Genomic DNA, 26,920 nt, shown 5'->3' with positions numbered 1-26,920 from the left:
GTTGTGAATGGTCTGGTTCAGCCTCAGCCGCCAGGGAGAGGGATGGAGTTGGTGGGTAGGGAACGGAGTTTGCAGCAGGGACCAAAGACAATGGCTTCGGTCTTCCTAATATTTAGTTTAAGGAAATTTTTGCACATCCAGTATTGGATGTGGGACAAGCAATGTGACAGATGAGATACAGTGGGGGGGGGGGGGGGTTAAGGGAGGTGGTTGTGAGGTAGAGTGAGGTATGCTGGGTGTCATCAGCGAACACGTGGACTCTGACGTTGTGTAGCAGCAGGTCAGATACAGGAGGGTCCAGTCAGAACTGGGTGGAATCGTCATCTTTCAGTTACATTGGGTTCTATCCATCCGGGGGGGAGGGGGGGAATATCTGTCCTGGGGGTGGGGATCTCGACTCGGGGGTCTCTGTGTCGTGGGGGTGGGATCTCTGTTCTGGGGGTGGGATTCTCTGTGTCCTGGGGGTAAGGGTCCACCTGTCCTGGGGGGTGGGGTTCTCTGTCCTGGGGGTTGGGGCCCCCCTGTCCTGGGGGTGGGGTTCTCTGTCCTGGGGGTAAGGGTCCACCTGTCCTGGGGGGTGGGGTTCTCTGTCCTGGGGGTTGGGGCCCCCCTGTCCTGGGGGTGGGGTTCTCTGTCCTGGGGGTAAGGGTCCACCTGTCCTGGGGGTGGGGTTCTCTGTCCTGGGGGTGGGGTCCCTTTGTGTCTCTCTCCCTCTTTTTCTCCCTATTTCCGGGTTCCGGGTCACGTGCTCCCAGTGTATCCAAAGCGCGGATCATGTGACTGATCAGCTGACCCGCCGCTCGGTAGCGGCTTCACCCGGTGGAGGAGCGGCGGCCGCCGGACGGTGAGTTCAGGGGTCCCGGCAGAGGAAGGGCCCGGCGGCCGGGGCCTAGCCCGGCTCCTCTCTCAGGCTGTGCCCCGGGGCCGGCCGGCGGGCGGTCTGTCCCGGCTCACGGGCGGCAGCTCCCCCGCCCCTTAAACCGGGAGAGGGGCAGAGGGCAGCACCGGGGGCATCATTAGGGGTCAGCTCGAGAGGGCAGAGGGCAGGACTGGTAACAGGAACAGGGAGCTTTACTCTGTATCTAACCCTGTACCTGACCCTGGGAGTGTTTGATGGGACAGTGTAGAGGGAGCTTTACTCTGTATCTAACCCTGTACCTGTCCTGGGAGTGTTTGATGGGACAGTGTAGAGGGAGCTTTACTCTGTATCTAACCCTGTACCTGTCCTGGGAGTGTTTGATGGGACAGTGTAGAGGGAGCTTTACTCTGTATCTAACCCTGTACCTGTCCTGGGAGTGTTTGATGGGACAGTGTAGAGGAAGCTTTACTCTGTATCTAACCCTGTACCTGCCCCGGGGAGTGTTTGATGGGACAGTGTAGAGGGAGCTTTACTCTGTATCTAACCCTGTACCTGCCCTGGGAGTGTTTGATGGGACAGTGTAGAGGGAGCTTTACTCTGTATCTAACCCTGTACCTGCCCTGGGAGTGTTTGAAGGGACAGTGTAGAGGGAGCTTTACTCTGTATCTAACCCTGTACCTGCCCTGGGAGTGTTTGATGGGACAGTGTAGAGGGAGCTTTACTCTGTATCTAACCCTGTACCTGCCCTGGGAGTGTTTGATGGGACAGTGTAGAGGGAGCTTTACTCTGTATCTAACCCTGTACCTGCCCTGGGAGTGTTTGATGGGACAGTGTAGAGGGAGCTTTACTCTGTATCTAACCCTGTACCTGCCCCGGGAGTGTTTGATGGGACAGTGTAGAGGGAGCTTTACTCTGTATCCAACCCTGTACCTGCCCTGGGAGTGTTTGATGGGACAGTGTAGAGGGAGCTTTACTCTGTATCTAACCCTGTACCTGCTCTGGGAGTGTTTGATGGGACAGTGTAGAGGGAGCTTTACTCTGTATCTAACCCTGTACCTGCCCCTGGGAGTGTTTGATGGGACAGTGTAGAGGGAGCTTTACTCTGTATCTAACCCTGTACCTGCTCTGGGAGTGTTTGATGGGACAGTGTAGAGGGAGCTTTACTCTGTATCTAACCCTGTACCTGCTCTGGGAGTGTTTGATGGGACAGTGTAGAGGGAGCTTTACTCTGTATCTAACCCTGTACCTGCTCTGGGAGTGTTTGATGGGACAGTGTAGAGGGAGCTTTACTCTGTATCTAACCCTGTACCTGCCCCGGGAGTGTTTGATGGGACAGTGTAGAGGGAGCTTTACTCTGTATCTAACCCTGTACCTGCCCTGGGAGTGTTTGATGGGACAGTGTAGAGGGAGCTTTACTCTGTATCTAACCCTGTACCTGCCCTGGGAGTGTTTGATGGGACAGTGTAGAGGGAGCTTTACTCTGTATCTAACCCTGTACCTGCCCCGGGAGTGTTTGATGGGACAGTGTAGAGTGAGCTTTACTCTGTATCTAACCCTGTACCTGCCCTGGGAGTGTTTGATGGGACAGTGTAGAGGGAGCTTTACTCTGTATCTAACCTGGGTTAGATGGATTGTAAATTGCTCTGTGCTGGGTTAGACTATTTTTGATGAGGGAGTGAGCCTTAACAATGGTTCTCCGCTCCTGGGTTAGGGCTCACCCTGGGTTTCTGCTCCTGATCCCTCGAATAACCCGCACTGGAAAGTGTGTGGCTGGACTCGAGTGGATCAGGTTCAGGTGTGATGCTGTCTCGGTGGAATACGCTGGCAGCACTTTCTGTCTGGGCTCACGCATGGTGACTGGGCAGACCCGTACCTGGTGACTGGGCAGACCCGTACCTGGTGACTGGGCAGACCCGTACCTGGTGACTGGGCAGACCCGTACCTGGTGACTGGGCAGACCCGTACCTGGTGACTGGGCAGACCCGTACCTGGTGACTGGGCAGACCCGTACCTGGTGACTGGGCAGACCCGTACCTGGTGACTGGGCAGACCCGTACCTGGTGACTGGGCAGACCCGTACCTGGTGACTGGGCAGACCCGTACCTGGTGACTGGGCAGACCCGTACCTGGTGACTGGGCAGACCCGTACCTGGTGACTGGGCAGACCCGTACCTGGTGACTGGGCAGACCCGTACCTGGTGACTGGGCAGACCCGTACCTGGTGACTGGGCAGACCCGTACCTGGTGACTGGGCAGACCCGTACCTGGTGACTGGGCAGACCCGTACCTGGTGACTGGGCAGACCCGTACCTGGTGACTGGGCAGACCCGTACCTGGTGACTGGGCAGACCCGTACCTGGTGACTGGGCAGACCCGTACCTGGTGACTGGGCAGACCCGTACCTGGTGACTGGGCAGACCCGTACCTGGTGACTGGGCAGACCCGTACCTGGTGACTGGGCAGACCCGTACCTGGTGACTGGGCAGACCCGTACCTGGTGACTGGGCAGACCCGTACCTGGTGACTGGGCAGACCCGTACCTGGTGACTGGGCAGACCCGTACCTGGTGACTGGGCAGACCCGTACCTGGTGACTGGGCAGACCCGTACCTGGTGACTGGGCAGACCCGTACCTGGTGACTGGGCAGACCCGTACCTGGTGACTGGGCAGACCCGTACCTGGTGACTGGGCAGACCCGTACCTGGTGACTGGGCAGACCCGTACCTGGTGACTGGGCAGACCCGTACCTGGTGACTGGGCAGACCCGTACCTGGTGACTGGGCAGACCCGTACCTGGTGTCTGCGGAGCCCGTATCCGGTGTTTGTCAACAGCACCAGGAGGAGGGGGGAAAATGGGTGAGGGGTTAAAATGGTGTGAATTTAACGCAGTGTGGGGGTGACATTGCCTTGCAGAAGGAGTCAGTGTGTTGTAACCCAGACAAGATCGGTTCTGAGCCCTGAAGCATCTTATTCTTTGCTCCGTCCTGAGCTGCAGTCGATATTTAGAATCAAGTATCATGTGACTCAGTCGGCAGCGCTCTCACCTCTGAGTCAGAGGTTCGTGGGTTCGAGCCCCACTCCAGAGACTTGCGCCCCATAATCCAGGCCGACGCTCCCAGTGCAGTACTGAGGGAGTGCTGTACTGTCAGAGGTGCCATCTTTTGGATGAGACATTAAACTGAGGCCCTGTCTGCCCCTCTCAAGTGGATGTAAAAGATCCCACAGCCACTATTTCGAAGAAGAGCAGGGGAGTTCTCCCCGGTGTCCTGGGGCCAATATTTATCCCTCAACAAACGTCACTAAAATCAGATTATCTGGTCATTATCACATTGCTGTTTGCGGGATCTTGCTGTGCGCAGATTGGCTGCTGCATTTACTACATTACAACAGTGACTACACTTCAAAAAGTATTTCATTGGCTGTGAAGCGCTTTGGGACATCCCGAGGATGTGAAAGGTGCTATAGAAATGCAAGTTCTTCATTTCTTGGGTCAACTCCAGTGCATTGGTCACGGAGGCTGAGAGCCTGCAGCTAGGCCCTGATGTCTGCTGTTGTCTGGCTCCTCCCCATTTAGTGCCCGGGAGCAGCCTGTGCCGATTGTCCCAGGATTCTTTTCTTTTTACGGTTATACCCAGTGTCAGTCCTGGGCAAGGGATTGTTTTTTGACCTTTTGCAAAGTTTTATTTAGTGCCGTTATTATATTTTAAGGTGCTGACCAAAGACCATCCCAGCTCCAGACCGACTGATGCAGTTAGGGAGAGACCATGGAATGGCTAATCGCCAGCATCGAGAGGGATTTGGGCATCGATCGGAAGCAGCTGGCGGTGGGGGAAGGATGCCAGGTGGCGGCGTACGTCCCAGTGAAGTGGCTGACCAGCCTGAAGGAGAGAAAAACCATTCCCAGCTCCTGCCCAAGGCCTGAGGGCGTCAGCGAGGCCGAAGTCGCCACCTTCCTCCAGCGCTCGGTGCACAAGCTGCCAGCTGGCTGGACCAGAGTCTCCATCCAGGCCCTGAGGAAGAGCCGTCTATGCTACCACATGTCTCGGAGACGGGCTTCCCCCCCTGGCCGGTCAGACGACCTAGGGAGAGGGGGTGGGGCCCCAGATTTGGACTCGTTCTGCGGATTCATGCAACACGTCGCTGACCAGAATTACAGGAACCTGTGGCGCAAGGCTCATGGGAAATACGTCCGCCCGCACGTGGGCAGTGCGGAGAAACCGGGCACTTCCGGACTAGAAGCCGTGAAGAGGTCACTCAGCCGGGCGCTGGGCTGTGGATTCGTGCAGGTCGGTGGAGACAACTTGCTCCCCAAAGAGGCCGGACCTGCCCTGGCGAACGGGGAGACTCACCCCAACCTCCTGAGAGCTGAGGCCTTGCTGGAATCGGCCCACATGCTCTACGTAGTCCAGCCCTTCTCCCGCTACACCCTGCGGGATGCCGTGACCTACAGTCCGGCCAAGCTGGCCAGCAGCCACGCCAAGGTGCTCTTTGTCCTCTTCCAGGTCTTGCAGGCCATGCGGGCCTGTCACCGAGAGGGCCTGGCCTGTGGGAGCCTGTCCCTGGGCCACCTGGCGGTGGACGAGAGGCTCTGCGCCCAGCTGCGGGTGAATCTCTCCGACTATGAGAGGGCCGAGGACTCTGAGCCAGCGAGGGGCGAGACGGCGGAACGGGGCCGCGATCGGACGGACTGCGCTGGGCACCAGGCAGAGCTGCCTGGGCTGGTGACCGACTGGGTGCACGGCCGGATAAGCAACTTCAGCTACCTGATGGGGCTGAACAGGTTGGCTGGCCGCAGGGCTGGAGATCCCAACTATCACCCAGTCCTGCCCTGGGTAGTGGACTTCACGCTGCCTTACGGCAAATTCCGAGACCTCAGGAAGTCCAAGTTCCGCCTCAACAAAGGGGACAAGCAGCTGGACTTCACCTACGAGATGACCAAGGAGGCCTTTGTGGCCGGAGGGCAGGCAGGGGAGCAGCTCCACGTCCCCCATCACATCTCTGACGTTTTGTCCGACATCACCTACTACGTTTACAAGGCTCGGAGGACTCCACGCGCGGTGCTGTGCAGTCACGTGAGGTCCCAGTGGGAGCCCAACGAGTACCCAGCCAGTATGGAACGCATGCAGTCCTGGACCCCGGACGAATGCATCCCGGAGTTCTACACTGATCCCACCATCTTCCAATCCATCCACGCTGACATGCCCGACCTGGATATCCCAGCCTGGTGCAGCTCCTACCAGGAGTTCATCGAGGTTCACCGCAGGCTGCTGGAGTCCAAGGAGGTGTCTCTCAACCTCCATCACTGGGTAGACCTGACCTTTGGCTCCAAGCTGACCGGTAAGGACGCGGTCAAGGCCAAGAATGTCTGTTTACAGCTGGTGGATGGTCACACCCACCTGACCAGTTACGGGGTGGTGCAGCTGTTTGACCAGCCTCACCCTCAGCGGCTTGTGGGCAGTAGCTGTGCTCCCCTCGAGGCCCCCTTCATCGCCCGGAGCCCCAGGGACACGGCCACAGTCGAGCAGCGCTTCCAAAGCCCGATTAACGGGATGGTCGTGGAGACAGCCGGCTCAGAGAGGGAATGGCCAGCGGACCGGGTCTCGGGGGACCGGTCTAAGGAGGAGGAGGAGGAGGAGGAGGATCTAGAGGAGGGCACGGAGGCGCTGGATTCACTCTCTGCCTCTGATAAACTCTTGGAACAGTCGCCTCCTGCCCCAGTCTGCAACCTCTTGGCTGTAGATCCTCGGGCTCCCCTGGTCAGAGCGAGCCGTAACCGAGGGGCAGCCGACCTTCACCAGCTGGACGATTCCAAGATTTTCCTCCCCGAAGGTTTTAACCCTTTGCAGGCACTGGAAGACCTGGAAAAACTCAATAATTTCCTGACACGAGGCTTGTACAGCGAGCTGGTGGAGAGCGTCCAGGGAGATGGGACCCGCCACCTCTCCTTCTCCCAGCTCCAACAACGGGACATGCAAGCTTTCGGAGTCCTCGTCGCTGAGATCTTCTTCGCTCACCGACTGAGGGCCTTGGGTCAGGACGCTCCTCTCCTTGACCGTTTCTTGGCTGTGCGGAAACTGTGCCTTCACCACTTGAAGGAGATCGCAGCCCCGCTCCAACACGCTGTGGCGACCCTGCTGCAACTTCACCAGACTCCCGAGCAGCTGCTGAAGACCCGGGTGGATCCCAATCAGGTCAGCCTGTTTGAGTATGAGCCAGTCTTCGAGGGCCTGCCTCCGCCCAGCGCAGCCCAACTGCTCAGCCCCTGCTGCCCCATCATCCCCTTCCCTTCTTACTTCACCACTCTTCACCGATTTGTCTGCAGCTACCGGTCACATCTGGCAGAGGACGAGGACCAAGGCCGGGATTTTGTCTTCTGCCTCTGGCAACAGCTGGACAAACTCTTGGAGGAGATCCAGCCTGAAGGCCTGGAGATCTTGCTCCCGTTCATCCTTGGCCTTATGTCCAATGAATTGACTGCCGTCTACGCGGCCTGGTACCTCTTTGAGCCCATAGCCCGTGCCCTGGGACCACGCAATACGTACCGCTACCTGCTGAAACCCCTGATCGGGGTTTACGAGAAGCCCGGGTACCTCTGTGGCCGCTTCTACCTGTACACGGATTGCTTCATCGTTCAGTTGATTGTGCGTTTGGGCCTCCAGCCGTTCCTCAGCTACCTCCTGCCTCACATCTTGCAGGTTCTCACCGGGGTGGATGGGGCGGAGGAGGAGAGCAGAGTGTTGGTGGGAGCAGTGGAGGACGAGGAGGGTCCCTCCATCAGCCCGGCCTCTAGCTCCTATGTCGGCAGTGAGATAAAGAGTGGTGGGGAGCACGGCTCGACCAGCCTTATTGACTTCTCGGGAATCAGTTTCAGTGACCAGGCCGAGCTGACTGAGAACGAGGACTTCCAGAGCGGGATCTACCTGAGTGAGCGGGAACAGGAGTCAGTCAGCGTGGGCAAGCTGAGTGACAAGAGCAGCAACAGCGAGGCATCCATTGAAGATCGCGACTCGGACTCCAGGGAGAGGCTGAGCCTCCGCTCGCTCGACAGCAATCAGGACCTTAAACTAGCTGAGGGCTCTCCGCAGCCGGGAGACGAGGAAGAGGCGACGGAGGAGGAGGAGGAGGAGGAAGACGAGGAGGAGGAGGCTCCAGAATCGTCGGCTTTCTGCACTCCGACAGCCTCCGATCCCAGGGAGGCCGAAACATTCAACGAGAGGGGAAGTCTGGAGGAGGATGAGGAGGAGGAGATTAATGAGGACTCCGAGGGGAGGGAGCGGAAGATCTTACTCGGTAAGTTGGGCTGGATTACACTGTGCTTCCTCCTAAAGCTGCACGTTATTCTGTGCACAACCGCAGATAGGATTGGCAATTGTGCTCCGTGTTTAGGGGGCAGGAAGAGGTGGGGAGGACGTTATAGGGGGAGCTTGTGTGGACAGTGCTGTGGCTCTCATTGTGGGCAAGGGGGTCACACCTGCTGCCCTACATACTACCTGATCACAGTACGGGGAGTGCAGCACGAGTGTGCGCGGGCGGGCGGGGCGCGGCGAGTGTGTGCGGGCGGGGCGAGTGTGTGCGGGCGGGTGTGCACGGGCGGGGCGAGAGTGTGCGGGCAAGTGTGCACGGGCGGGGCGAGTGTGTGCGGGCAGGTGTGCACGGGCGGGGCGAGTGTGTGCGGGCGGGTGTGCACGGGCGGGGCGAGAGTGTGCGGGCAAGTGTGCACGGGCGGGGCGCGGCGAGTGTGCGCGGGCGGGGCGAGTGTGTGCGGGCGGGTGTGCACGGGCGGGGCGAGTGTGCGGGCGGGTGTGCACGGGCGGGGCGAGTGTGTGCAGGCGGGTGTGCACGGGCGGGGCGAGTGTGTGCGGGCGGGTGTGCACGGGCGGGGCGAGTGTGTGCGGGCGGGTGTGCACGGGCGGGGCGCGGCGAGATTGAGCGCGCGGCGAGTGCGGGCGGGCGGGGCGCGGCGAGTGTGCGCGGGCGGGGCGCGGCGAGATTGAGCGTGCGGCGAGTGTGCGCGGGCGGGGCGCGGCGAGATTGAGCGCGCGGCGAGTGCGGGCGGGCGGGGCGCGGCGAGTGTGCGCGGGCGGGGCGCGGCGAGATTGAGCGTGCGGCGAGTGTGCGCGGGCGGGGCGCGGCGAGATTGAGCGCGCGGCGAGTGTGCGCGGGCGGGGCGCGGCGAGTGTGCGTTAGTGTTCCTGCACTGCCCCCTGACTGGCCCGATCCTGTTACCCACTCTTGCACATGAAGTTGTTTTTCTTCGATTTCTCTTCCAGACACGGCCTGTAAGACGGTGAAATGGTTGGCGGCTAAACTGGGCCCGACTGTCAGCTCGCGATACGTTGTGCGGAACCTCCTGCGTCTGCTCACCACCTGTTACTTTGGTAATTTAACCCTTTCACGTCCTGTGTGCTGAAGACGTCCCATGGAGCTGGGTGTTTAAAACCAGTGATGAGTGGAGCACCTGCTTTAAACATGGTCTTCCTATAATCTCGCAATTGTTCCCGGGTGTGTTTGAATTTCCCGCAGTAACCATGGTGATTGCAGATTATGTTTTTGGTAGCTGGGAATAGGTTGTGCCATGAGGTTATTTAAAGACAACCCTGTAATCCTGTTGGTGGCCCTTTTAAAGTTTGTGGGACCCACTGTCCCGTCATCATTAGGACAGAATTGTGTCTCCGACTGGTTCTTTGCACCTTACGTTGCTGCAGCATCGCGATCTGGTGCGGGAGAGGGCGGAGAGACACCTGGAGCGGTTGGGTTAATTTGTCATGGCAGATTACAACTCCAGAATGTAATAGTTCCATCGTGGGACAGGCTGACGGGATCTCGCTAATGGAGGAACGTGGGACTCACTTTGCTGGTCAAAGGGACTGTCCCCAAGGAAGGTTCAGCCCCACCCAGACACAAGGGGAGGGGGTCCCTTCCAGGGGTCTAAGGGGCTCTGATCATAACCCCCTCCGATGGCTCTTTCACTCGCTGTGCTGTGATGGGTTCAGATGGAGGTAACTCCCCAGCGTTTACCCCTGTTGGAGTATCGGTGCCAGACTTTTGGCAGAAGACCTCGATTCTAATTTTGTTCCAACGGAACCTCTGGACGAACCCCGGGCCTCGTTAGACAGTGAAATCTGAATATTTCCATTGGTTTTTATTTCCTCTTTTCCACTTCCTCAATTTATTTTTTGGTCTGGCCCAGAAATTCATCACCACGTTTAACCCAAGCAAATCCGCAACGGTGACAGAAACCCACCCCAAAATGGAGTGCATGTGTTTGATGGGACAGTGTAGAGGGAGCTTTACTCTGTATCTAACCCTGTACCTGCCCTGGGAGTGTTTGATGGGACAGTGTAGAGGGAGCTTTACTCTGTATCTAACCCGTGCTGGACCTGCCTGGGAGTGTTTGATGGGACAGTGTAGAGGGAGCTTTACTCTGTATCTAACCCATGCTGTACCTGTCCTGGGAGTGTTTGATGGGACAGTGTAGAGGGAGCTTTACTCTGTATCTAACCCGTGCTGGACCTGCCTGGGAGTGTTTGATGGGACAGTGTAGAGGGAGCTTTACTCTGTATCTAACCCATGCTGTACCTGTCCTGGGAGTGTTTGATGGGACAGTGTAGAGGGAGCTTTACTCTGTATCTAACCTGTGCTGTACCTGCCCAGGGAGTGTTTGATGGGACAGTGTAGAGGGAGCTTTACTCTGTATCTAACCCTGTACCTGCCCTGGGAGTGTTTGATGGGACAGTGTAGAGGGAGCTTTACTCTGTATCTAACCCTGTACCTGCCCTGGGAGTGTTTGATGGGACAGTGTAGAGGGAGCTTTACTCTATCTAACCTGTTCTGTACCTGTCCTGGGAGTGTTTGATGATGATTCTGCTATTTAATATCCTGAGAAAGCTCGGTATAATTACTCACTGATTCCCAAAGGGATTCCAGAATATTGATCCATCCTCACATCTCCACTATTTAACCTGATCTAACAGATACTCTCCCCCGGCCCGGCAGCGCACGAACCATTGTACCTCTCGGTCTGTGTATCTGCTTATAACCTCCAATCCCTTCGCAACCAGCTCCTTTTTTGTACTTGTTCTCAGGATGTGTGGATGCTGGTGAGGCCGGCATTTATTGCCCATCCCTAATTGCCCTTGAGAAGGTGGTGGTGAGCCGCCTTGAACCGCTGCAGTCCGTGTGGTGAAGGTTCTCCCACAGTGCTGTTAGGGAGGGAGTTCCAGGATTTTGACCCAGCGACGATGAAGGAACAGCGATATATTTCCAAGTCTGGATGGTGTGTGACTTGGAGGGGAACGTGCAGGTGGTGTTGTTCCCATGTGCCTGCTGCTCTTGTCCTTCTAGGTGGAGGGAGCCACAGGGTTGGGAGTTGCTGCAGTGCATCCTGCAGATAGAACACACGTGGCCACGGTGGGGGAGGGTTGGGTACTGAGTCCAATGTCAGGGCACTGATTGAGGGAACTTCTCTGTCCTGATGAGATTCTTGAGTGTTGTTGCAACTGCACTGTCCATGTGAGTGGGGTGTATTGCATCACTCCTGACTGGAGTTAATCAGCTCCATTTGTAAAGTGATGACTGATTCTCAATGAGTGGACGGGGACTTGAACCCAGATTGTTAAATCTCAGGTGGTGATAATGAATGTGATTTAAGGTGTTTTGTCTTAAATACTGAATGCAGGCGGGCAAATATTGAATCAGAAACCTTTGGGGCACTCCTTAGTAAAGTTTAACTCTCAACTTTTCTTCCAGCTTAAATGAATGGAATTAATTTGAATTCTCTTTCCCCGCCTCCCTTTCAGGTTCAGAGAAGCACCAGTTTGTGTCGATGGGCGAGTGTGATCTGACTCATGTCGGTAATATCTATGAGAGGCGGCCAGTGGTGGGAGATGTGATGGCAAGGCCAGTCCTGGAGTGCCTGATGTATGTGGCACAGCTGTATGGGGAGCCTGTCCTTACCTACCAGTGCCTCACCTACATCGCGTATCTGGTAAGCTGAACGCAGGCAGGCTTCAGACTCTGGTCTTGTCGCAAACCCGATTTTCACAAGCACGTGTTCTTGTGGGAGTTCTAAGTTAGGGAGAGGGCACGTTGTGCTTTGCCTTTAGACAGTGTTACTGGTGCTCATTCTAACCTGTTTGTCCCTTTTGGGGTTTTTGCGTGAGATATTTTCTTTGTGTTTGGCGCCACAGGCCACTCCTGTAAGCAGCCCTCGTGTCCCTTACGATCTAGAGTGTGCCTTTACCTGCCAGTTCTCCGGGATGAGCAGAGAACCTTCGGTTTACTGGAATAGATCTAACAACTCGCATTTATATAGCGCCTTTAACATAGTAAAACATCCCAAGGCGCTTAAACCAACTGACAAATTTATTGAACGTAAAACAGGTGAAAGAACAGTACTTAGTACAAAGAGATATTTACAATAATTACCAACTCTACTAATCTTGAAATGTCAATACAGAAAACACTCGACTCCTGCACTAATGCTCAGCGTGAAACTGCTCCTCGGTGGGTTGTTAACGCTGAGCCCAGCCAACCCTGTATCTCCTGGCTTCAGACTGACTGGGGGAAAGTCAGCCTCTGTCATTCAAAGTCCTTGAAAGAGACACTGAAACAAAGGATATTACAAACTGCATTGGTCAGTCATTCACAGGCTTTGCTTGGGATCTCTTGATTGGTTGATCTGTGCCGAGTATTTCCTGGTACAACAGCGGGCTGAAATCTTTCCTGACTGACTCGGGTCTCTGCTGTACCCTGAGGTATGAATATCAGCCAGATTGTGAATGTATATTCTGTGCAGCTTGTAAAGCCAGCGGGCAGTAACCGAGCCTGGGTGTGCTGTAACCAGCAAGAATTAAATAAGCAAACTTAGAAAAAGTGCTTCTTTCCTTGTCATGGCCGTATCAGCGAGTGGGCAGGACCCAGGGTCAGTTTCCCCTTGTTGTACGGCGATGCTGATGGGTCTGGGGGATCGGGCAGCCTGTCTCACTGGGGGGGGGGGGTTGGGGTTGGGGAGGGGGGGTTGGGGAGGGGGGGGTTGGGGAGGGGGGGTTGGGGAGGGGGGGTTGGGGAGGGGGGGTTGGGGAGGGGGGGTTGGGGAGGGGGGGTTGGGGAGGGGGGGTTGGGGAGGGGGGGGAGGGGGAGGGGGGAGGGGGGGTTGGGGAGGGGGGGGGAGGGGGAGGGGGGGTTGGGGAGGGGGGGGGGTTGGGGAGGGGGTGGGGTTGGGGGGAGGGTGGGTTGGGGTGGAGGGAGGGGGAGGGGGGAGGGAGGGGGGGGGTTGGGGTGGAGGTTGAGGGGGGGGTTGGGGGGGTGGGGGTGGGGGAGGGGGGATGTCTGTATCGTGATGCATAAGGCATCACAATTATATGGGACAGGCTGGATGGACCAATGGATTTCGTCCGATCAGAAACCTGAGGGTGAATCGTTCTGAAATGTGCTCAAAGGGTTAAATTATGAGGCTAGGTTGTGAAAAACTAGGTTTGTATTCTTTTGAATTTAGGAGATTAAGGGGTGATCTAATTGAGGTGTTTAAGATGATTAAAGGATTTGATAGGGTAGATAGAGAGAAACTATTCCCTCTGGTGGGGGGAGTCCAGAACAAGGGGGCAGAACCTTAAAATTAGAGCCAGGCCGTTCAGGGGTGATGTCAGGAAGCACTTCACACCAAGGGGAGTGGAAATCTGGAACTCTCTCCCCCAAAAAGACTGTGGATGCTGGGGGTCAATTGGAGCTTTCAAAACTGATGATTTTTGTTGGGTATCGAGATATGGGGCAAAGGAGGGTAAATGGAGTTGAGGTACAGATCAGCCATGATCTCATTGAATGGTGGAACAGGGTCGAGGGGCTGAATGGCCTCCTCCTGTTCCTATAAAGCCGAGTGCGTCGTACATATCTCTGCACCAGGCGGACCTGTGCAGTCAGTCCCAGGTGCAATGCTTGAGGAAGGGAGTCTCGAGGCTGCTGCTGGTATGATTGTGCTGTGTGGGTTTTCAGGACTGTTTCTCCAGTTCCTCGGAGGCTTCTGCAATGAGTCATCACATCCTGTGCTCTGACCTCAAGCCATGGTGTGACGAGATAATTCTGTACTGGGTGTAGACACGTTAGCCCTGGCTGGAAGAGGCCGAGAGTTTGTTCAGAATCAATCATTTTAGATACACGGGAGTTGAATGGAGACCAATTGTTTCAATGCAGGGAAGGCAAGTTATCCCAGGTATTGGTCGAGGCCTGAGAGCAAAGGCCTCGGGTCACAGGACGGGAGACTCCAGCTCCTTCGCTTGTGGCAGCCGGGGCTCAGTGGGCCGCACTCTCGCCTCTGAGTCAGAAGGTCGTGGGTTCAAGCCCAACTTCAGAGACTTGAGCACATAATCCAGGCTGACACTCCCAGTGCAGTACTGAGGGAGCGCTGCACTGTCGGAGGTGCCGTCTTTTGGATGAGACGTTAAACTGAGGCCCCGTCTGCCCTCTCAGGTGGATGTAAAAGATCCCATGGCCACTATTTTGAAGAAGAGCAGGGGAGTTCTCCCCGGTGTCCTGGGGCCAATATTTATCTCTCATCCAACATCACTAAAACAGATTATCTGGTCATTATCACATTGCTGTTTGTGGGATCTTGCTGTGCGCAAATTGGCTGCCGGGCTTCCTACATTACAACAGTGACTACACTTCAAAAGCACTTAATTGGCTGTAAAGTGTTTTGAGACGTCCTGAGGTGGTGAAAGGCTCTGTAGAAATAGAAGTCTTTCATTTTTAATGGCCTGGAATGCATGAGGAGTTTGTGAGAGAATGCTGACTGAGCATGTGCTGTCAGACGCTGGCCTGTCGCATTTATTCCAGGCTATTAAACATCAGCTGAACGCATTTTGGCCGACAGGTTTAATCGTGGTGTAAGTGCGCTCAGTGTGATCCTGAATGACACGGACTGTGACGTCAAATGGTGAAACCTGGGCCTGGTTTTATCAGCAGGATGCGGAGTTTAACCCAGTGTTGTTCAGTAGAAATCACTGACCAGCCATAGGTGAGGCTACAGCAACACTGTCTTAGCATCAGGCACTAATTTTAATAGAAAACGCCTCACGCACTCGACAGGTAAATGTCCCTCACACCTGGAGATTTACTTAAACAAATCCCTCACCGTTCAGTAACAAAGGAAGTAAATCAGTCAATGGTCAAAATCACTCTCTCACACTCCGCTCTTTGTGTCTCCATTTTACTAACAAACACACAAAAAGGTTAAAGTTCATGTGCACAGACCGTATGAATATGAGCATTGAGATCAAATGACTGGATCTATTTTGCTTTTTGTGATATATATTAGTGATTTAGACCTAAATGTAGGGGGCACAATTAAGAAGTTTGCAGATGATACAAAAATTGTCCGTGTGGTTGATAGTGAGGAGGAAAGCTGTAGACTGCAGGAAGATATCAATGGACTGGTCAGGTGGGCAGAAAAGTGGCAAATGGAATTCAATCCGGAGAAGTGTGAGGTAATGCATTTGAGGAGGGCAAACAAGGCAAGGGGGTACACAATAAATGGGAGGATACTGAGAGGTGTAGAGGAACAGAGGGACCTTGGAGTGCATGTCCACAGATCCCTGAAGGTAGCAGGACAGGTAGATAAGGTGGTTAAAAAAGCATACGGGATACTTTCCTTTATTAGCCGAGGCATAGAATATAAGAGCAGGGAGGTTAGGCCGCAGCTTGAGTACTGTGTACAGTTCTAGTCACCACATTACAGGAAGGATGTGATTGCACTAGAGAGGGTGCAGAGGAGATTTACAAGGGTGTTGCCAGGGCTGGAGAATTTTAGCTATGAGGAAAGATTGGATAGGCTGGGGTTGTTTTCCTTGGAACAGAGGAGGCTGAGGGGAGATTTAATTGAGGTGTGGAAAATTATGAGGGGCCCATATAGAGTGGATAGGGAGGACCTATTTCCCTTAGCAGAGAGGTCAGTAACCAGGGGGCATAGATTTAAAGTAATTGGTAGAGGGATTAAAGGGGAGTTGAGGAAATTTTTTTTTCACCCAGAGGGTGGTGGGGGTCTGGAACTCACTGCCTGAAAGGGTGGTAGAGGCAGAAACCCTCAACTCATTGAAAAAGTACTTGGATGTGCACTTGAAGTGCTGTAACCTACAGGGCTACGGACCAAGTGCTGGAAAGTGGGATCTTTTTTGGCCAGCACAGACACGATTGGCCGAATGGCCTCCTTCTGTGCCTTAACTTTTTATGATTCTATCACTCATTTTTTTATTTGCTAATCAAAAATGTAACGAATCACAATCTGGATCGCCAATCAGCCCCAGCGGGACTCCCAATACACCATGTGGCCAACGTATTGGACGACACTGGGTAAAGGTAATTCAGCCAGTGGCTGCGTATTACGGTAGAAGGAGCAGAACCTGCTGTGGAGTTGGTGTTGCTGAGGGGGTTAATGTCAGCCTGACCTCTGACCATGAACGTTCTTTCCTCTGCAGGTTGCCCCTAACAACAGCTGGCGGTTGAACAGTCGGAGGGAGGCGGGCCTGCTGTCGGGGGTGGTCTTGATGCAGAAGATCATCGTTTACATGTCTGACACCACGCTAATGGACGTCCTGCCCAAGATCAACCAGGAGGTGCTTCTGCCAGTCCTGGAGGTGCTCACTTCTCCCAACACCAGGTTCGTCCAACATCCCCGAGACACACGCGGGAATCTACCTCTGGGATCTTTTCATTCAAGGGAAAATTGATCGACCACCAACAGGATTTAGCTAAAGGGGCCGGGGTTGGTGCAGTGAGGTAGACACCAGCCTTCAGATTCTGGGACCTTTCAACTCCAGCCCAGACTGATGGATGAGTCTCGTCTGTCTGTCGTCTGTAAGAGTCCCAATGTGAATGAGTCTGGGCAGTTTCAGTGAACATGCACCCAAAGCACAAACTTCCCCCAATTCAGCAGTTTGGCACGGAATTGGAAACCTCCGTCCAAGGAGCCATGGGCTGGAGTGAGAAATGGAAAAAAGTAAACGGGTAGAGGCACAATGGGACAGTGTAGAGGGAGCTTTACTCTGTATCTAACCCTGTACCTGCCCTGGGAGTGTTTGATGGGACAGTGTAGAGGGAGCTTTACTCTGTATCTAACCCTGTACCTGCTCTGGGAGTGTTTGATGGGACAGTGTAGGGATCCTTACTGGTTGTTTTTCTCGAATGTACCTCTGTGAATTGTGGGTTATGTTTGTAACCAGTGTCTCTGTCTCAGTTTCCCCAGTGGGGCGCAGGCTCGATCTGTACTTTGTGTGAAGACACTCAGTCTCATTGCTCTGGTGTGCCTGAGAATCGGACAGGAGATGGTGACTCAGCACATGAGCGAAACTCTCCGCTCGTTCTTCGAGGGGTTCTCTGTCCTTCCTGGCCTGAAGGAGCAGGTAGGCCGTTTAGTGCACTCCGTGTGGCGCTAATAAGCAGCTGGGCTAACTTGGTTGCATTCTTGTCTCAAAGCGCCCCCCCACCCCCACCCCCGGGCTCCTCCTCTCCTGGACTCCTCCTCACTCCCAGGCTTTCCCCTGGCCCCTCTCTCCCAGACTCCTCTTCCTTCCCCCCCCCCCCCAATTCCACCTCTTTCCCGGGCTCCTTCCCTACCCCCCCACCCCCCTTGCTCTCCTGGCAGCACCCCCTGCGCTCACTCTCTCTTTCTCTCTTTCCCCCCCCCAACTCTCTCTCCCCCAGGCCCCTTCCTCCCCACTCCCCCCGAATCCGAACACTCCCTGTGATTTGTGTTGCTCTCTGTAGATGGGAGTGACCGCCGATTCCATGGCTGGATGTCCGGTGCCGTTTGATGGGAACGAGCCGGGCTGGGATCTTGCTGCCCTCGAAGAGCTGGAGAAGGTGTTCAGTCCGGAGATGGCCTACTCTGCCTACGTCCCCTTCAACTGCTTGATCGGTGAGGAGCCCGCAGGGGAGGGGAGGGGAGATGCTTCCGTGTGGCTCAGGACTGCTGGACTGAGTCTTCCTGCTGGGTGGGAAATGGGCCTCAGAGCAGGTGGGTGAAGACTCGATAACCACCTGGGTGTTGTGCTTCCAATTTGCTTTGCTTGTCTCTTTCTTTCGCTCTCCCCCATCGCGCTCTTTCTCTGGGAGGGAGAATGTGCTAATAATTACCACAACACTTAATGAAAGCCCCCGCCTTCTTGTTTCCTGTTCCCAGGGGATAAAATCATCAAGAAGGTTCTCGGAAACCATGAGCATGTCTGGAGACTGACGACCCTGTACCAGGAGATGGTCAGTGTGCAGGGTCCTGACTTGCCGCAGCTGCTCTCCCCGGAAGCTGATGGGGAGAACGGCTTTGCATTCTCGCCGCTGGATCGTCTGGCGGGAGATGACGGAGTGACTGGGACGTTCGGGAGCGTGATGGTGGGGAATCGTATAGAGATCCCGCCCGGTGCCACGTCAGAGGGTCCTCGCTCTGCCCAGGTGAAGCAGTGCCCGAGCGCCCTGACCTTTGGGGGGTCACAGGAGGGTGGGGCCCTGAAGCAGGATCTGCCCAGGAGCTCGCGGATGCTGTGTGGGAACTGGCTGGCATACTGGCAGTATGAGATCGGCCTGAGTCAGCAGGACTCTCACTTCTACTTCCATCAGATCAAGCTGCAGACTTTCACCGGGCACTCTGGCACCGTCAAGTGCCTTTCCGCACTGAGCGGCGAGGATTTCTTCCTGAGCGCCAGTCGGGACAAGACCGTGCGTCTGTGGCCGCTCTACAACTATGGCGATGGGACCAGGGAGATGGAAGCACGTTTGACCTACGCTGAGCACAGGAAGTCTGTGTTCTACGTACATCAGGCAGAGACCCTGCAGCAGGTGGTCAGCTGTGACGGGACCATTCACGTCTGGGACCAGTTCACAGGTGAGGGCAGGAGAGCCGTGCAATTCACAGGCTTAGTGCTGAGACACGCCGCTCGCTCTGACCCGGCTCCATCCCTGGTCTGTGCTCAATTAGCTGAGGCGGCAGCGGGAGTTATAGTTACCCCCTCGTGCCCCAGAGCATGGAGAGGAAAATCAGCTCGTGATTCGCGCGGGCGGCGGGCGTGCGTTCGTGGTTGAGGTCAGGTTCAGGTTGAACTGTGACGCCCTGCACAGTCAAGCAGCCGGCTGACAGTCGTGTGTCTGGGTTCACACAGTAAGAGTGGTCGGTGCCACAGTTCTGTGCAGCCCGTACCCCAGCCTGAGGCAGGGTCTTCAGGAGAGTTGGGGGGGGGGGTGGGTGGTTTTTAAATTGACGGATGTTTTTCAGACTGTAGTTTGCAAGTCGGGGGCAGTTTATCACTGGTCAGTGACCTTTGTCTTCTCGTGGTGGTGTTTCGGGGGTGGGGAGGGTCAGAGTTCCAACACCTCACCGTCCCTTGTGTTGCGTGTTCAGTCGGCCCTTTGGCCGGTGCCTGTGCGTTGATTTTCTGAATGGACGAGGTTGGCTGGGGTTCGGTTGAGGGGCTTCAGTCTGCCTGAATATCACACGGAATCACATTGGGCTCTGCCAGTTGCTGGACTGGGGCTCGCCACTAGAGACCCTCAGTGTGCCTTCCACTGTGGGGGGGGGATTGAGAGAGAGGTGGGGGGGAGGAGGAAGAGGGAGGGAGGGAGGGGAGATATGAGCGAGGAGAGAGGGGTAGGGATGGGTCATTTAGTGTCTCTTACTCAGGGTAAATTGGCAGAGGAAGGCCATTTAGCCCATCTGAGCCCCTCAAACCAGGTTTCCTCCCCATCCCATGTTGAACTGTTCCAGGATTTTTGCCCCCATTGCCAACTGGGGTTGCCAACTCTGGACGTATTCCTGGAGGTTTCATCACATGACCTCCCGCCCCCACACTTACGCCATTGGACGCCTGACCCGTCCATCCTCGCCTCCCAGCCAATCGGCAAACGAGCAGCCCCATTGGTTACCTGATTGGATGATTCTTGACTGTCGGCCCAACAGCCTTTTATTCCCATCGCTGATATTTTTAAGGTGCCTCTGATTTTACTCCTGGGTGTTGCTCGCAGCAGCGTCAGGGAGATTAATCTATGATTCCTGGAGACTCCCGGACAATCTGAGAGGGTTGGTGACCCTGAACCCCTTCTATGCGTTGCTCACTGTGGCCCCCCCCCCCACCTTTGCCGGCACGTGCGCTCCCCCCCCCCCCCCCCCCCCCTTCCTCCCCCTCCCTGCCCCCCACAGCCGGCGCCCTGCCCCCAGATGCTTCTGTTGCCGGTTGACGCGGTTTCTGTTTTTCCAGGTGAACCTATCCGGATATTTGATGCTTTTGACTCCCGGAATCCCATCACCGCAGTCACCTCAATGCCAGCTCCTCACTCCAGCATCATCACCGGGACTGCCGACGCCATCCTTCGCTTCATCGATCCCAGGAAGCCAGGGCTGCAGGTAAATCCTAGGGATCTCTCCCCAGACCAGGGCCTGGGACCTTCCAGCACCACTCGACCTGACCAGCAAGAGGTGACCTGGGCCTCTGGAGGTGACCGTGTTGCTGCTCAGTAATGCGGTCCGTTCAATCCCCTGGGGTCGTCCCTACTCTGGGGAGAAGGTTCTGGATTACCAGATCTCCAAACTTTACGGTTCGAAGGTCGAGGTTCACCTGCCAGTGGGGTGCATTATGGGGCAGCATCTGGGAACAGGAGGCCGCCATTCAGCCCTTCGAGCCTGCTCCGCCATTCAATGAGATCATGGCTGATCTGTACCTCAACTCCATTTACCCTCCTTTGCTCCGTATCTCGATACCCAACAAAAATCATCAGTTTTGAAAGCTCCAATTGACCCCCAGCATCAACAGCCTTTTGGGGGAGAGAGTTCCAGATTCCCACTCCCCTTTGTGTGAAGAAGTGCTTCCTGACATCACCCCTGAACGGCCTGGCTCTAATTTTAAGGTTCTGCCCCCTTGTTCTGGACTCTCTCCCACCAGAGGAGATAGTTTCTCTCCATCGACCCAATCAAATCCTTTATTCATTTTGAACACCTCGATCAGATCACCCCTTAATCTTCTAAACTCGAGGGAATACAGCCCCAGCCCCGTGACCTCCCCCTCGGTCTACGTGCAGTGCTGAGGTGCCCCATCGTCTCAGTCGCGCTCCCCACACTCGGCATCGTGATTCGCTCTCCACACCCCCGCGCAGTGTGGGCGAATCCTGGGGCCCCTCCGCCTGCAGAATTGTTGGGTCAGAGGTGGGGGCGGGGAGGGGAACGAACCAACCGCAGTGACGGGGACGGTATTGTGTCGGGAACCCAGGTGAGTCTTGAGGGTCCAGCAGAGCCCGAGGCCTCTGACCCTCGGTGCACTGTGCTGTCTCCGGCCCGGTCTCCACACAGCAGGCTCCTCCGACAGGGCAGTGAACGTAGCCCCCACCCTACCCTCCCCTCCCTCTCTAGTGTCAGCTGTGGCTCAGTGGGTTGCACTCTCCTCTGAGTCAGAAGGTCATGGGTTCAAGCCCAACTTCAGAGACTTGAGCACAAAATCCAGGCCGACATTCCCAGTGCAGTACTGAGGGAGTGCTGCACTGTCGGATGAGACGTTAAACCGAGGCCCATCTGCCCTCTCAGGTGGATGTAAAAGATCCCATGGCCAATATTTCGAAGAAGAGCAGGGGGAGTTCTCCCTGGTGTCCTGGGGCCAATATTTATCCCTAAACCAACGTTACTAAAAACAGATGATCTGGTCATTATCACATTGCTGTTTGTGGGATCTTGCTGTGCGCAAATTGGCTGCCGCGTTTCCTACATTACAACAGTGACTACACTTCAAAATTACTTAATTGGCTGTAAAGTGTTTTGGGACGTCCTGAGGTCATGAAAGGTGCGATAGAAATGCAAGTCTGTCTTTCTGTCCATCCCCTCCTGCCCCGGCCATGTGTCACTGTGTAATGGTACAGTGAGCAGAGTGAGACCCGACTGAGGACAGCTTCCCCTCCCCTGTCCTGGGCTGCACAGGTCCACCTGTGGACAGGGGCACAGCCCAGGGTGGAACTGAGCCCCGAGTTCCCGTGCAGAGTTGGCTGATCGCGGGCCTGAGCAGTCATTGTCCTCAGTGTGAACATCAGCCAGGGTTCCTGCTCCTGATCACTGCCCGGTCGATTTCCCCGCCCCCCCCCACTGTATCTGGGGGTCTCGGGCGAGGGGCAGCATTGGGCTCGGCTGCGATTTGCCCCTTTCTTAATATACGATGTGGAGATCGCCCTGTGGGTGAGGTTCAGTGAGGGACAGTGTCTGTGAACCCTGCTCCCCACCTCCCTTTTGGGGAAAGGGGATGTTTGAAAGGGGCTGAGGTCTCGGAGCTGCTGACTCCTCCATACTCTTCCTTTACTTTGCAGCACGAGTTCAAACTGAACACGAGTGCGACGGCAGGATTAATCCGCTGCATGGCGGTCAGCCCCAGCGGCCGGTCAGTTGCTGTGGGTTTCTCCTCTGGCTACATTTACCTGCTGGACACCAGGACAGGGCTGATCATCAGAGTGTGGCAGGCACACGAGAGTGACATTCTGCAGCTCAAGGTACATCTCGGGGCTCCGTCACCGCATCACGGGATCGGGTGGAGACGCACACTCGGTCCGGGGAGTAGTGCGATTAATGCTGCAGGGCTGTATGTGAGAGCGTGATGTGGGGAGGGGCTCGGGGGGCCTGGGGGGGCTCCGACTGCCGCGGTTTTAGCTCATTATGGGACAGGGAGAATATTTTTAAAAAGAGGATGAGGCCATTTTTAAAAATTAAGCTCCACCTATCCACGGCAGCCCTCAAACTCACCGACCCCTTGTTTCCCCTGACCCTCTTCCCCCCCGACAGCCCCCATCCCCCACCAGTCCCTTCTCTCACTGGAAACCCCTCCCATTCTGGTGCCGTTCCTGGGTTTCAGACCCTGGCCTCTGCCAGCTCACAGCGAGACCCACTGCCACCTCTTAACCTGCCGTTTGCTGTATTCTGGTGGAGGGGGGAGGGGTGTGACAGGGAGGCGGTGGGGTGGAGAGGGTGTGGTGGGGTGTGACGGAGGCGGTGGGAGGGGGGTGTGGCGGGGAGGGGGCGGGGTGGAGAGGGTCTCCTAAATGCTTCTGCTTGTTGGGTATGCGGTGAGCTTGGTTTTAGCTCACTGGTCTCCACTGTTTGGACTATGTGGGGGTGATGGGACTCCATGCCACACCTCGGTGTTGCAGGAGAGGTTTATGGTTCATTGAGACTGATTGTGTGGCAGATCCTGGGCAGGAGGCTCTGGGCTGTTTGCAGTGAGAGGAGTGCCTGGCACCGTGGAGTAACGTGACCGACCAGCGCAGTGGTCAGCGAGCCTCAGCGCAGGGTGGCACTGACCTGATGACCGAGACACAGTATCTGCCTGGCACCAGGATCTGCCCAGGATCTGCCACATATCAGTCCCAATGCACCTGGGGGGGGTTCTGTGCTGAGCTCTGTACCTGCAGCACATCCCAGGGAGTTACACAGAAATTGCTGGTGTGTCAGTGAGGGGAAAGACACACGGGGTGGGGGTGGGGAGGCCTCCTATTTACTGGACCAGGCATGTCCTTGACCTGTGGGGTTAAACAAAGTTTACCCAACTTGACCTCTCTGACCTCACTCATCTGGACCAGAACCTGTGAGAAGTAAGAGCCTGAAGTCTTGTGGTTTAAAAACCTGTGTCCCCCCCCCCTGCCTGCTGATCAGGTTGTGGGGAGGGGGCAGGGGGAGAGAGAGGCTTCGGCCCATGAGATGGGACTTAACTGTCCGATTGGCAGTCTCCCCCTCCACTCCCAGACTCCACTGATGTGACAAACAACAAACCCCAGGGAGTGTTGGTTCCAGTTAGCAAGTGGGCCGGGCCAAAACTTTCCATTAAACTCACTCCCACTAAACTGGGGGCAATGGTTTAATTGATGGACTTGAGCTCGGATTGGTCCTGGTGTGAATCAGTCAGCCTTGCTCCGAGTCCGGGCTGGAATTCACTGCCTGGAAGGGAATTGGAAAAAATATACTTGAGGAGCTGATAAGGTCTTCAAAATGAGCTCGGGCTTTGAGAGGGTGAATCGCTAACAAGAGGCACAGACTGAGGATTATCTCAGGGGCTGAAGAGGGAAAATGGACAAAGTTCAGTGAAATGGAGTTTATTTTATTCATTCTGGGGATCTGGGCCTCCCTGGCAAGGCCACATTTATTACCCATTCTAAGTTGCCCTGAGGACATTAAATGTCAACCATGTTGGTGTGGGACTGGAGTCACGTGTAGTCCTGACAGGGTAACGACAGCAGGTTCCCGTCCCTGAAGGACATTTGTGAACCAGTTGGGTTTTTACAACAATCCGGCAGTTTTGATGGTCATTTTATCCAATGCCAGTACCCGAATCACCAGATTTATTGGATTCGGTTTTCAAGCTTCCAATGGTGGGCTTTGAGCTCCCAATTTCTGGATTGCTCATCCAGGACCAGAACCCCTGGGCCACCGTACCCAATACATACATAGATACAACTACTTGCATTTATATAGCGCCTTTAACGTAGTAAAACGTCCCAAGGCGCTTCACAGGAGCGACTATCAAACAAAATTTGACACCAAGCCACATAAGGTGACCAAAAGCTCGGTCAAAGAGGTAGGTTTTAAAGGAGGAGAGAGGCAGAGAGGGAGGGGCGAGGCCATGGAGGGATTTGAAAACAAGGATGAGAATTTTAAAATCGAGGCGTTGCTGGACCGGGAGCCGATGTAGATCAGCGAGCACAGGGGTGATGGGTGAACGGGACTCGGTGCGAGTTAGGGTACGGGCAGCAGAGTTTAGGATGAGCTGAGGTTTATGCAGGGTGGGATTATTGCTTGAAGGGTTGTGGGCTGACCAGGGTTAAGTGAGTTGTGTTTGAGTTCTGTGCAGGGGTGAGCAGTGTGTTTTTTGGCTAAAATTTCACAGAATGGTAAACATTGCAGTGGGAGTCTGACGGTGACTGTCCCCGAGTACATGGTCCACTGCCCTCACTCTCCAGCCTATCCCACTCCAGCTGCCAGCTTGGATCAGCTTCCTGTGAGGGAGCTCTACTCACTTCCCTCAGCATCGTGTAACCTCCCGGATACCTGGGACATCAGCAGTGGCTGATAGATCATTGACAGACATAAACCTGCTGTTTTGTATCTTTAATGCTCTTCCCTCAGAGAATAGCGTGAAGTAGTGGGAGGATTCACAGGCTGATTGACAGGCTGACAGGCCGCGATGTGAACACTCCTTCCGTGACCGTAACCATTTTTATACCAGGCCGGGGGGGGGCCTATAGGGTGGGAGGGCTTTATTGGCTCCCGGTCCAGCAATGCCTTTATTTTAAAATTCTCATCCTCTTGTTCAAGTCCCTCCATGACCCTCGCCCCTCCCTCTCTCTCTGACCTCCTCCAACCTTCCGAGATCTCTGCATTCTCCCAGCTCTTGTCCATCCCCCGCTTCCTTCGCTCCACCATTGGCGGCCGTGCCTTCTGCTGCCTCGACCCTAAGCTCTGGAATTCCTTCCCTAAACCTCTCCTCCTCCTCTCCCTCGAAGATGCCCCTTAAAACCTACCTCTTTGACCAAGCTTTTGGTCACCTGTCCTAACGACTCCTCCTTTGGCTGGGTGTCAGTTTTTGTCTGATTTATGTTCCCGTGCAGTGCCGTGGGTCATTTTCCTACATTAAAGGCGCTATATAAATGCAGGCTGGTGTTGCTCTCCTGCTGCTCACTCGGTTTTCATTTCCCTTTCGTCAGACTGCGGAAAGTAACATCATCATCAGCTCCTCGACCGACCACTCCCTCACCATCTGGAAGGAGTCAGACCAGAAGCCTTTCCACCACTACAGGTCGCCCTCTGACCCCGTGCACACGTTTGACCTCCATGGCCACGAGATTGTGGCCGGCACTGTGGCCAATCGCATTGGAATCTACTCGCTCCTGGACACCTCGGTCCCCGTCGCCATGAACAAGCTGAGCTCGGAAAACTTCCGCGGGACACTGACCAGCCTGGGGGTCCTGTCCACCAAACGCCTGCTCCTGCTGGGCTCTGACAACGGGGTCATTAGGCTTCTGGCCTAGTCCAGCGTCCCAGGATCAGAAGAACAACTAAGGCCAAAATAAGCACTTTTTATATATATATATATATATATATATATATATATATATATATATACGTTCACTCGATAAGCTCACCCTCAATGATTAGCAATAGGGAACGCTCAGCCCCTCGATCAAACACACTCAGGTCCCAGTGATGCACACAGATTTACTCGAGCAATGCCCCCCATGGCCAAGCAGCCTCCCCCCGTCCCCCTCACCCAGCGTCTCCCCTCTCCATGGATGAAGCCAATCTTTGGCGTTTTCAGACTGTTCCTTTTTATACCGTATAATGAATCTGTAAATCCGATTCCTTGTTCAGTTCCATTCGAGTGGAGCCGTTCCCAGTATTTTTTAACAGATTCATTGAGCAGCTCTGGGACTTCAAAAAAAAAACAAGTTTATACCCACGCTGCCTTTTTTTTGGGACTTTGAATCCTCAGTCGGCCAATGGCCAGCGAGGGGAGGAGGCGGCCTGAGCCCCGAGACTTGGTGTCAGCTCTTTGCTGAGTCTTGCTCCCCTCTCTCGGATGTCCCTATGTTCACCGGTGTGGCCTGCTGGTTGGGTAAAGGATTGAATTGCGTATCATGGTGCCTTGGTCTTGCCGAGAGGATCCTGAGACTCACTGCCCGACCAGGATCTATCTTGTCTGTACCCCGCAGTTCGAATATTGATTGGCGTCTGATCACAGGGAGCAGGCTCGTGCGGGTGAAGTAAAACCAGGAGGTTTTGGGGGATGGGGGGGTGGGGGGAGTGGCTGTGGGGTTCATGGTGGGGGGGGGGCCGTACCAGGTCAGTTTGGGGGGGTCCACAGTTAGGGGGACACTACCCAGCCAGTTTAGGAGTGAGGGTCGTGGGGTTTAAGGTTAGGGGGGCAGTACCCGGCCAGTTTAGGGGTGAGGGTTGTGGGTTTCATGGTTGGGGGGACAGTACCTGGCCTGTTTAGTTGGGGGGGTTCCTTGGTTGGGGGGAGGCCAGTTATGGGGTCCTGCGTTGTACCCATCACCACTCGCTCCATTGCT

The 26,920-nt window shown here is 55.3% G+C and overlaps 1 protein-coding gene across 1 annotated transcript; it reads left to right on the top strand.

Annotated features, from left to right (window-relative positions):
• Positions 1-766: 766 nt before the first annotated feature.
• wdr81 (WD repeat domain 81) lies at positions 767-26,632 on the top strand. Its single transcript, XM_068008574.1, has 11 exons — positions 767-844; positions 4,568-8,149; positions 9,130-9,237; positions 11,659-11,846; positions 16,327-16,508; positions 17,085-17,250; positions 17,615-17,765; positions 18,030-18,725; positions 20,092-20,237; positions 22,175-22,354; positions 25,556-26,632. The coding sequence occupies exons 2-11, from the start codon at positions 4,624-4,626 to the stop codon at positions 25,877-25,879; spliced, it is 5,667 nt and encodes a 1,888-aa protein (XP_067864675.1). The 5' UTR covers positions 767-844; positions 4,568-4,623; the 3' UTR covers positions 25,880-26,632.
• The last annotated feature ends 288 nt before the right edge of the window (positions 26,633-26,920 follow it).

This window comes from Heptranchias perlo, chromosome 28 (genome assembly GCF_035084215.1).
Source record: "Heptranchias perlo isolate sHepPer1 chromosome 28, sHepPer1.hap1, whole genome shotgun sequence".
NCBI lineage: Eukaryota > Metazoa > Chordata > Chondrichthyes > Hexanchiformes > Hexanchidae > Heptranchias > Heptranchias perlo.
Note: the sequence above shows the minus strand (reverse complement) of the source record. Positions and strands in the feature narration are given on the sequence as shown.

Excerpts from the sequence above, each read along its gene's own strand:
- wdr81 (XM_068008574.1), top strand. The coding sequence starts at position 4,624 with ATGGAATGGCTAATCGCCAGCATCGAGAGGGATTTGGGCATCGATCGG. Across the intron at positions 8,150-9,129 it reads GGAGCGGAAGATCTTACTCG|ACACGGCCTGTAAGACGGTG; the intron begins GTAAGTTGGGCT and ends TTTCTCTTCCAG. Across the intron at positions 22,355-25,555 it reads GTGACATTCTGCAGCTCAAG|ACTGCGGAAAGTAACATCAT; the intron begins GTACATCTCGGG and ends CCCTTTCGTCAG.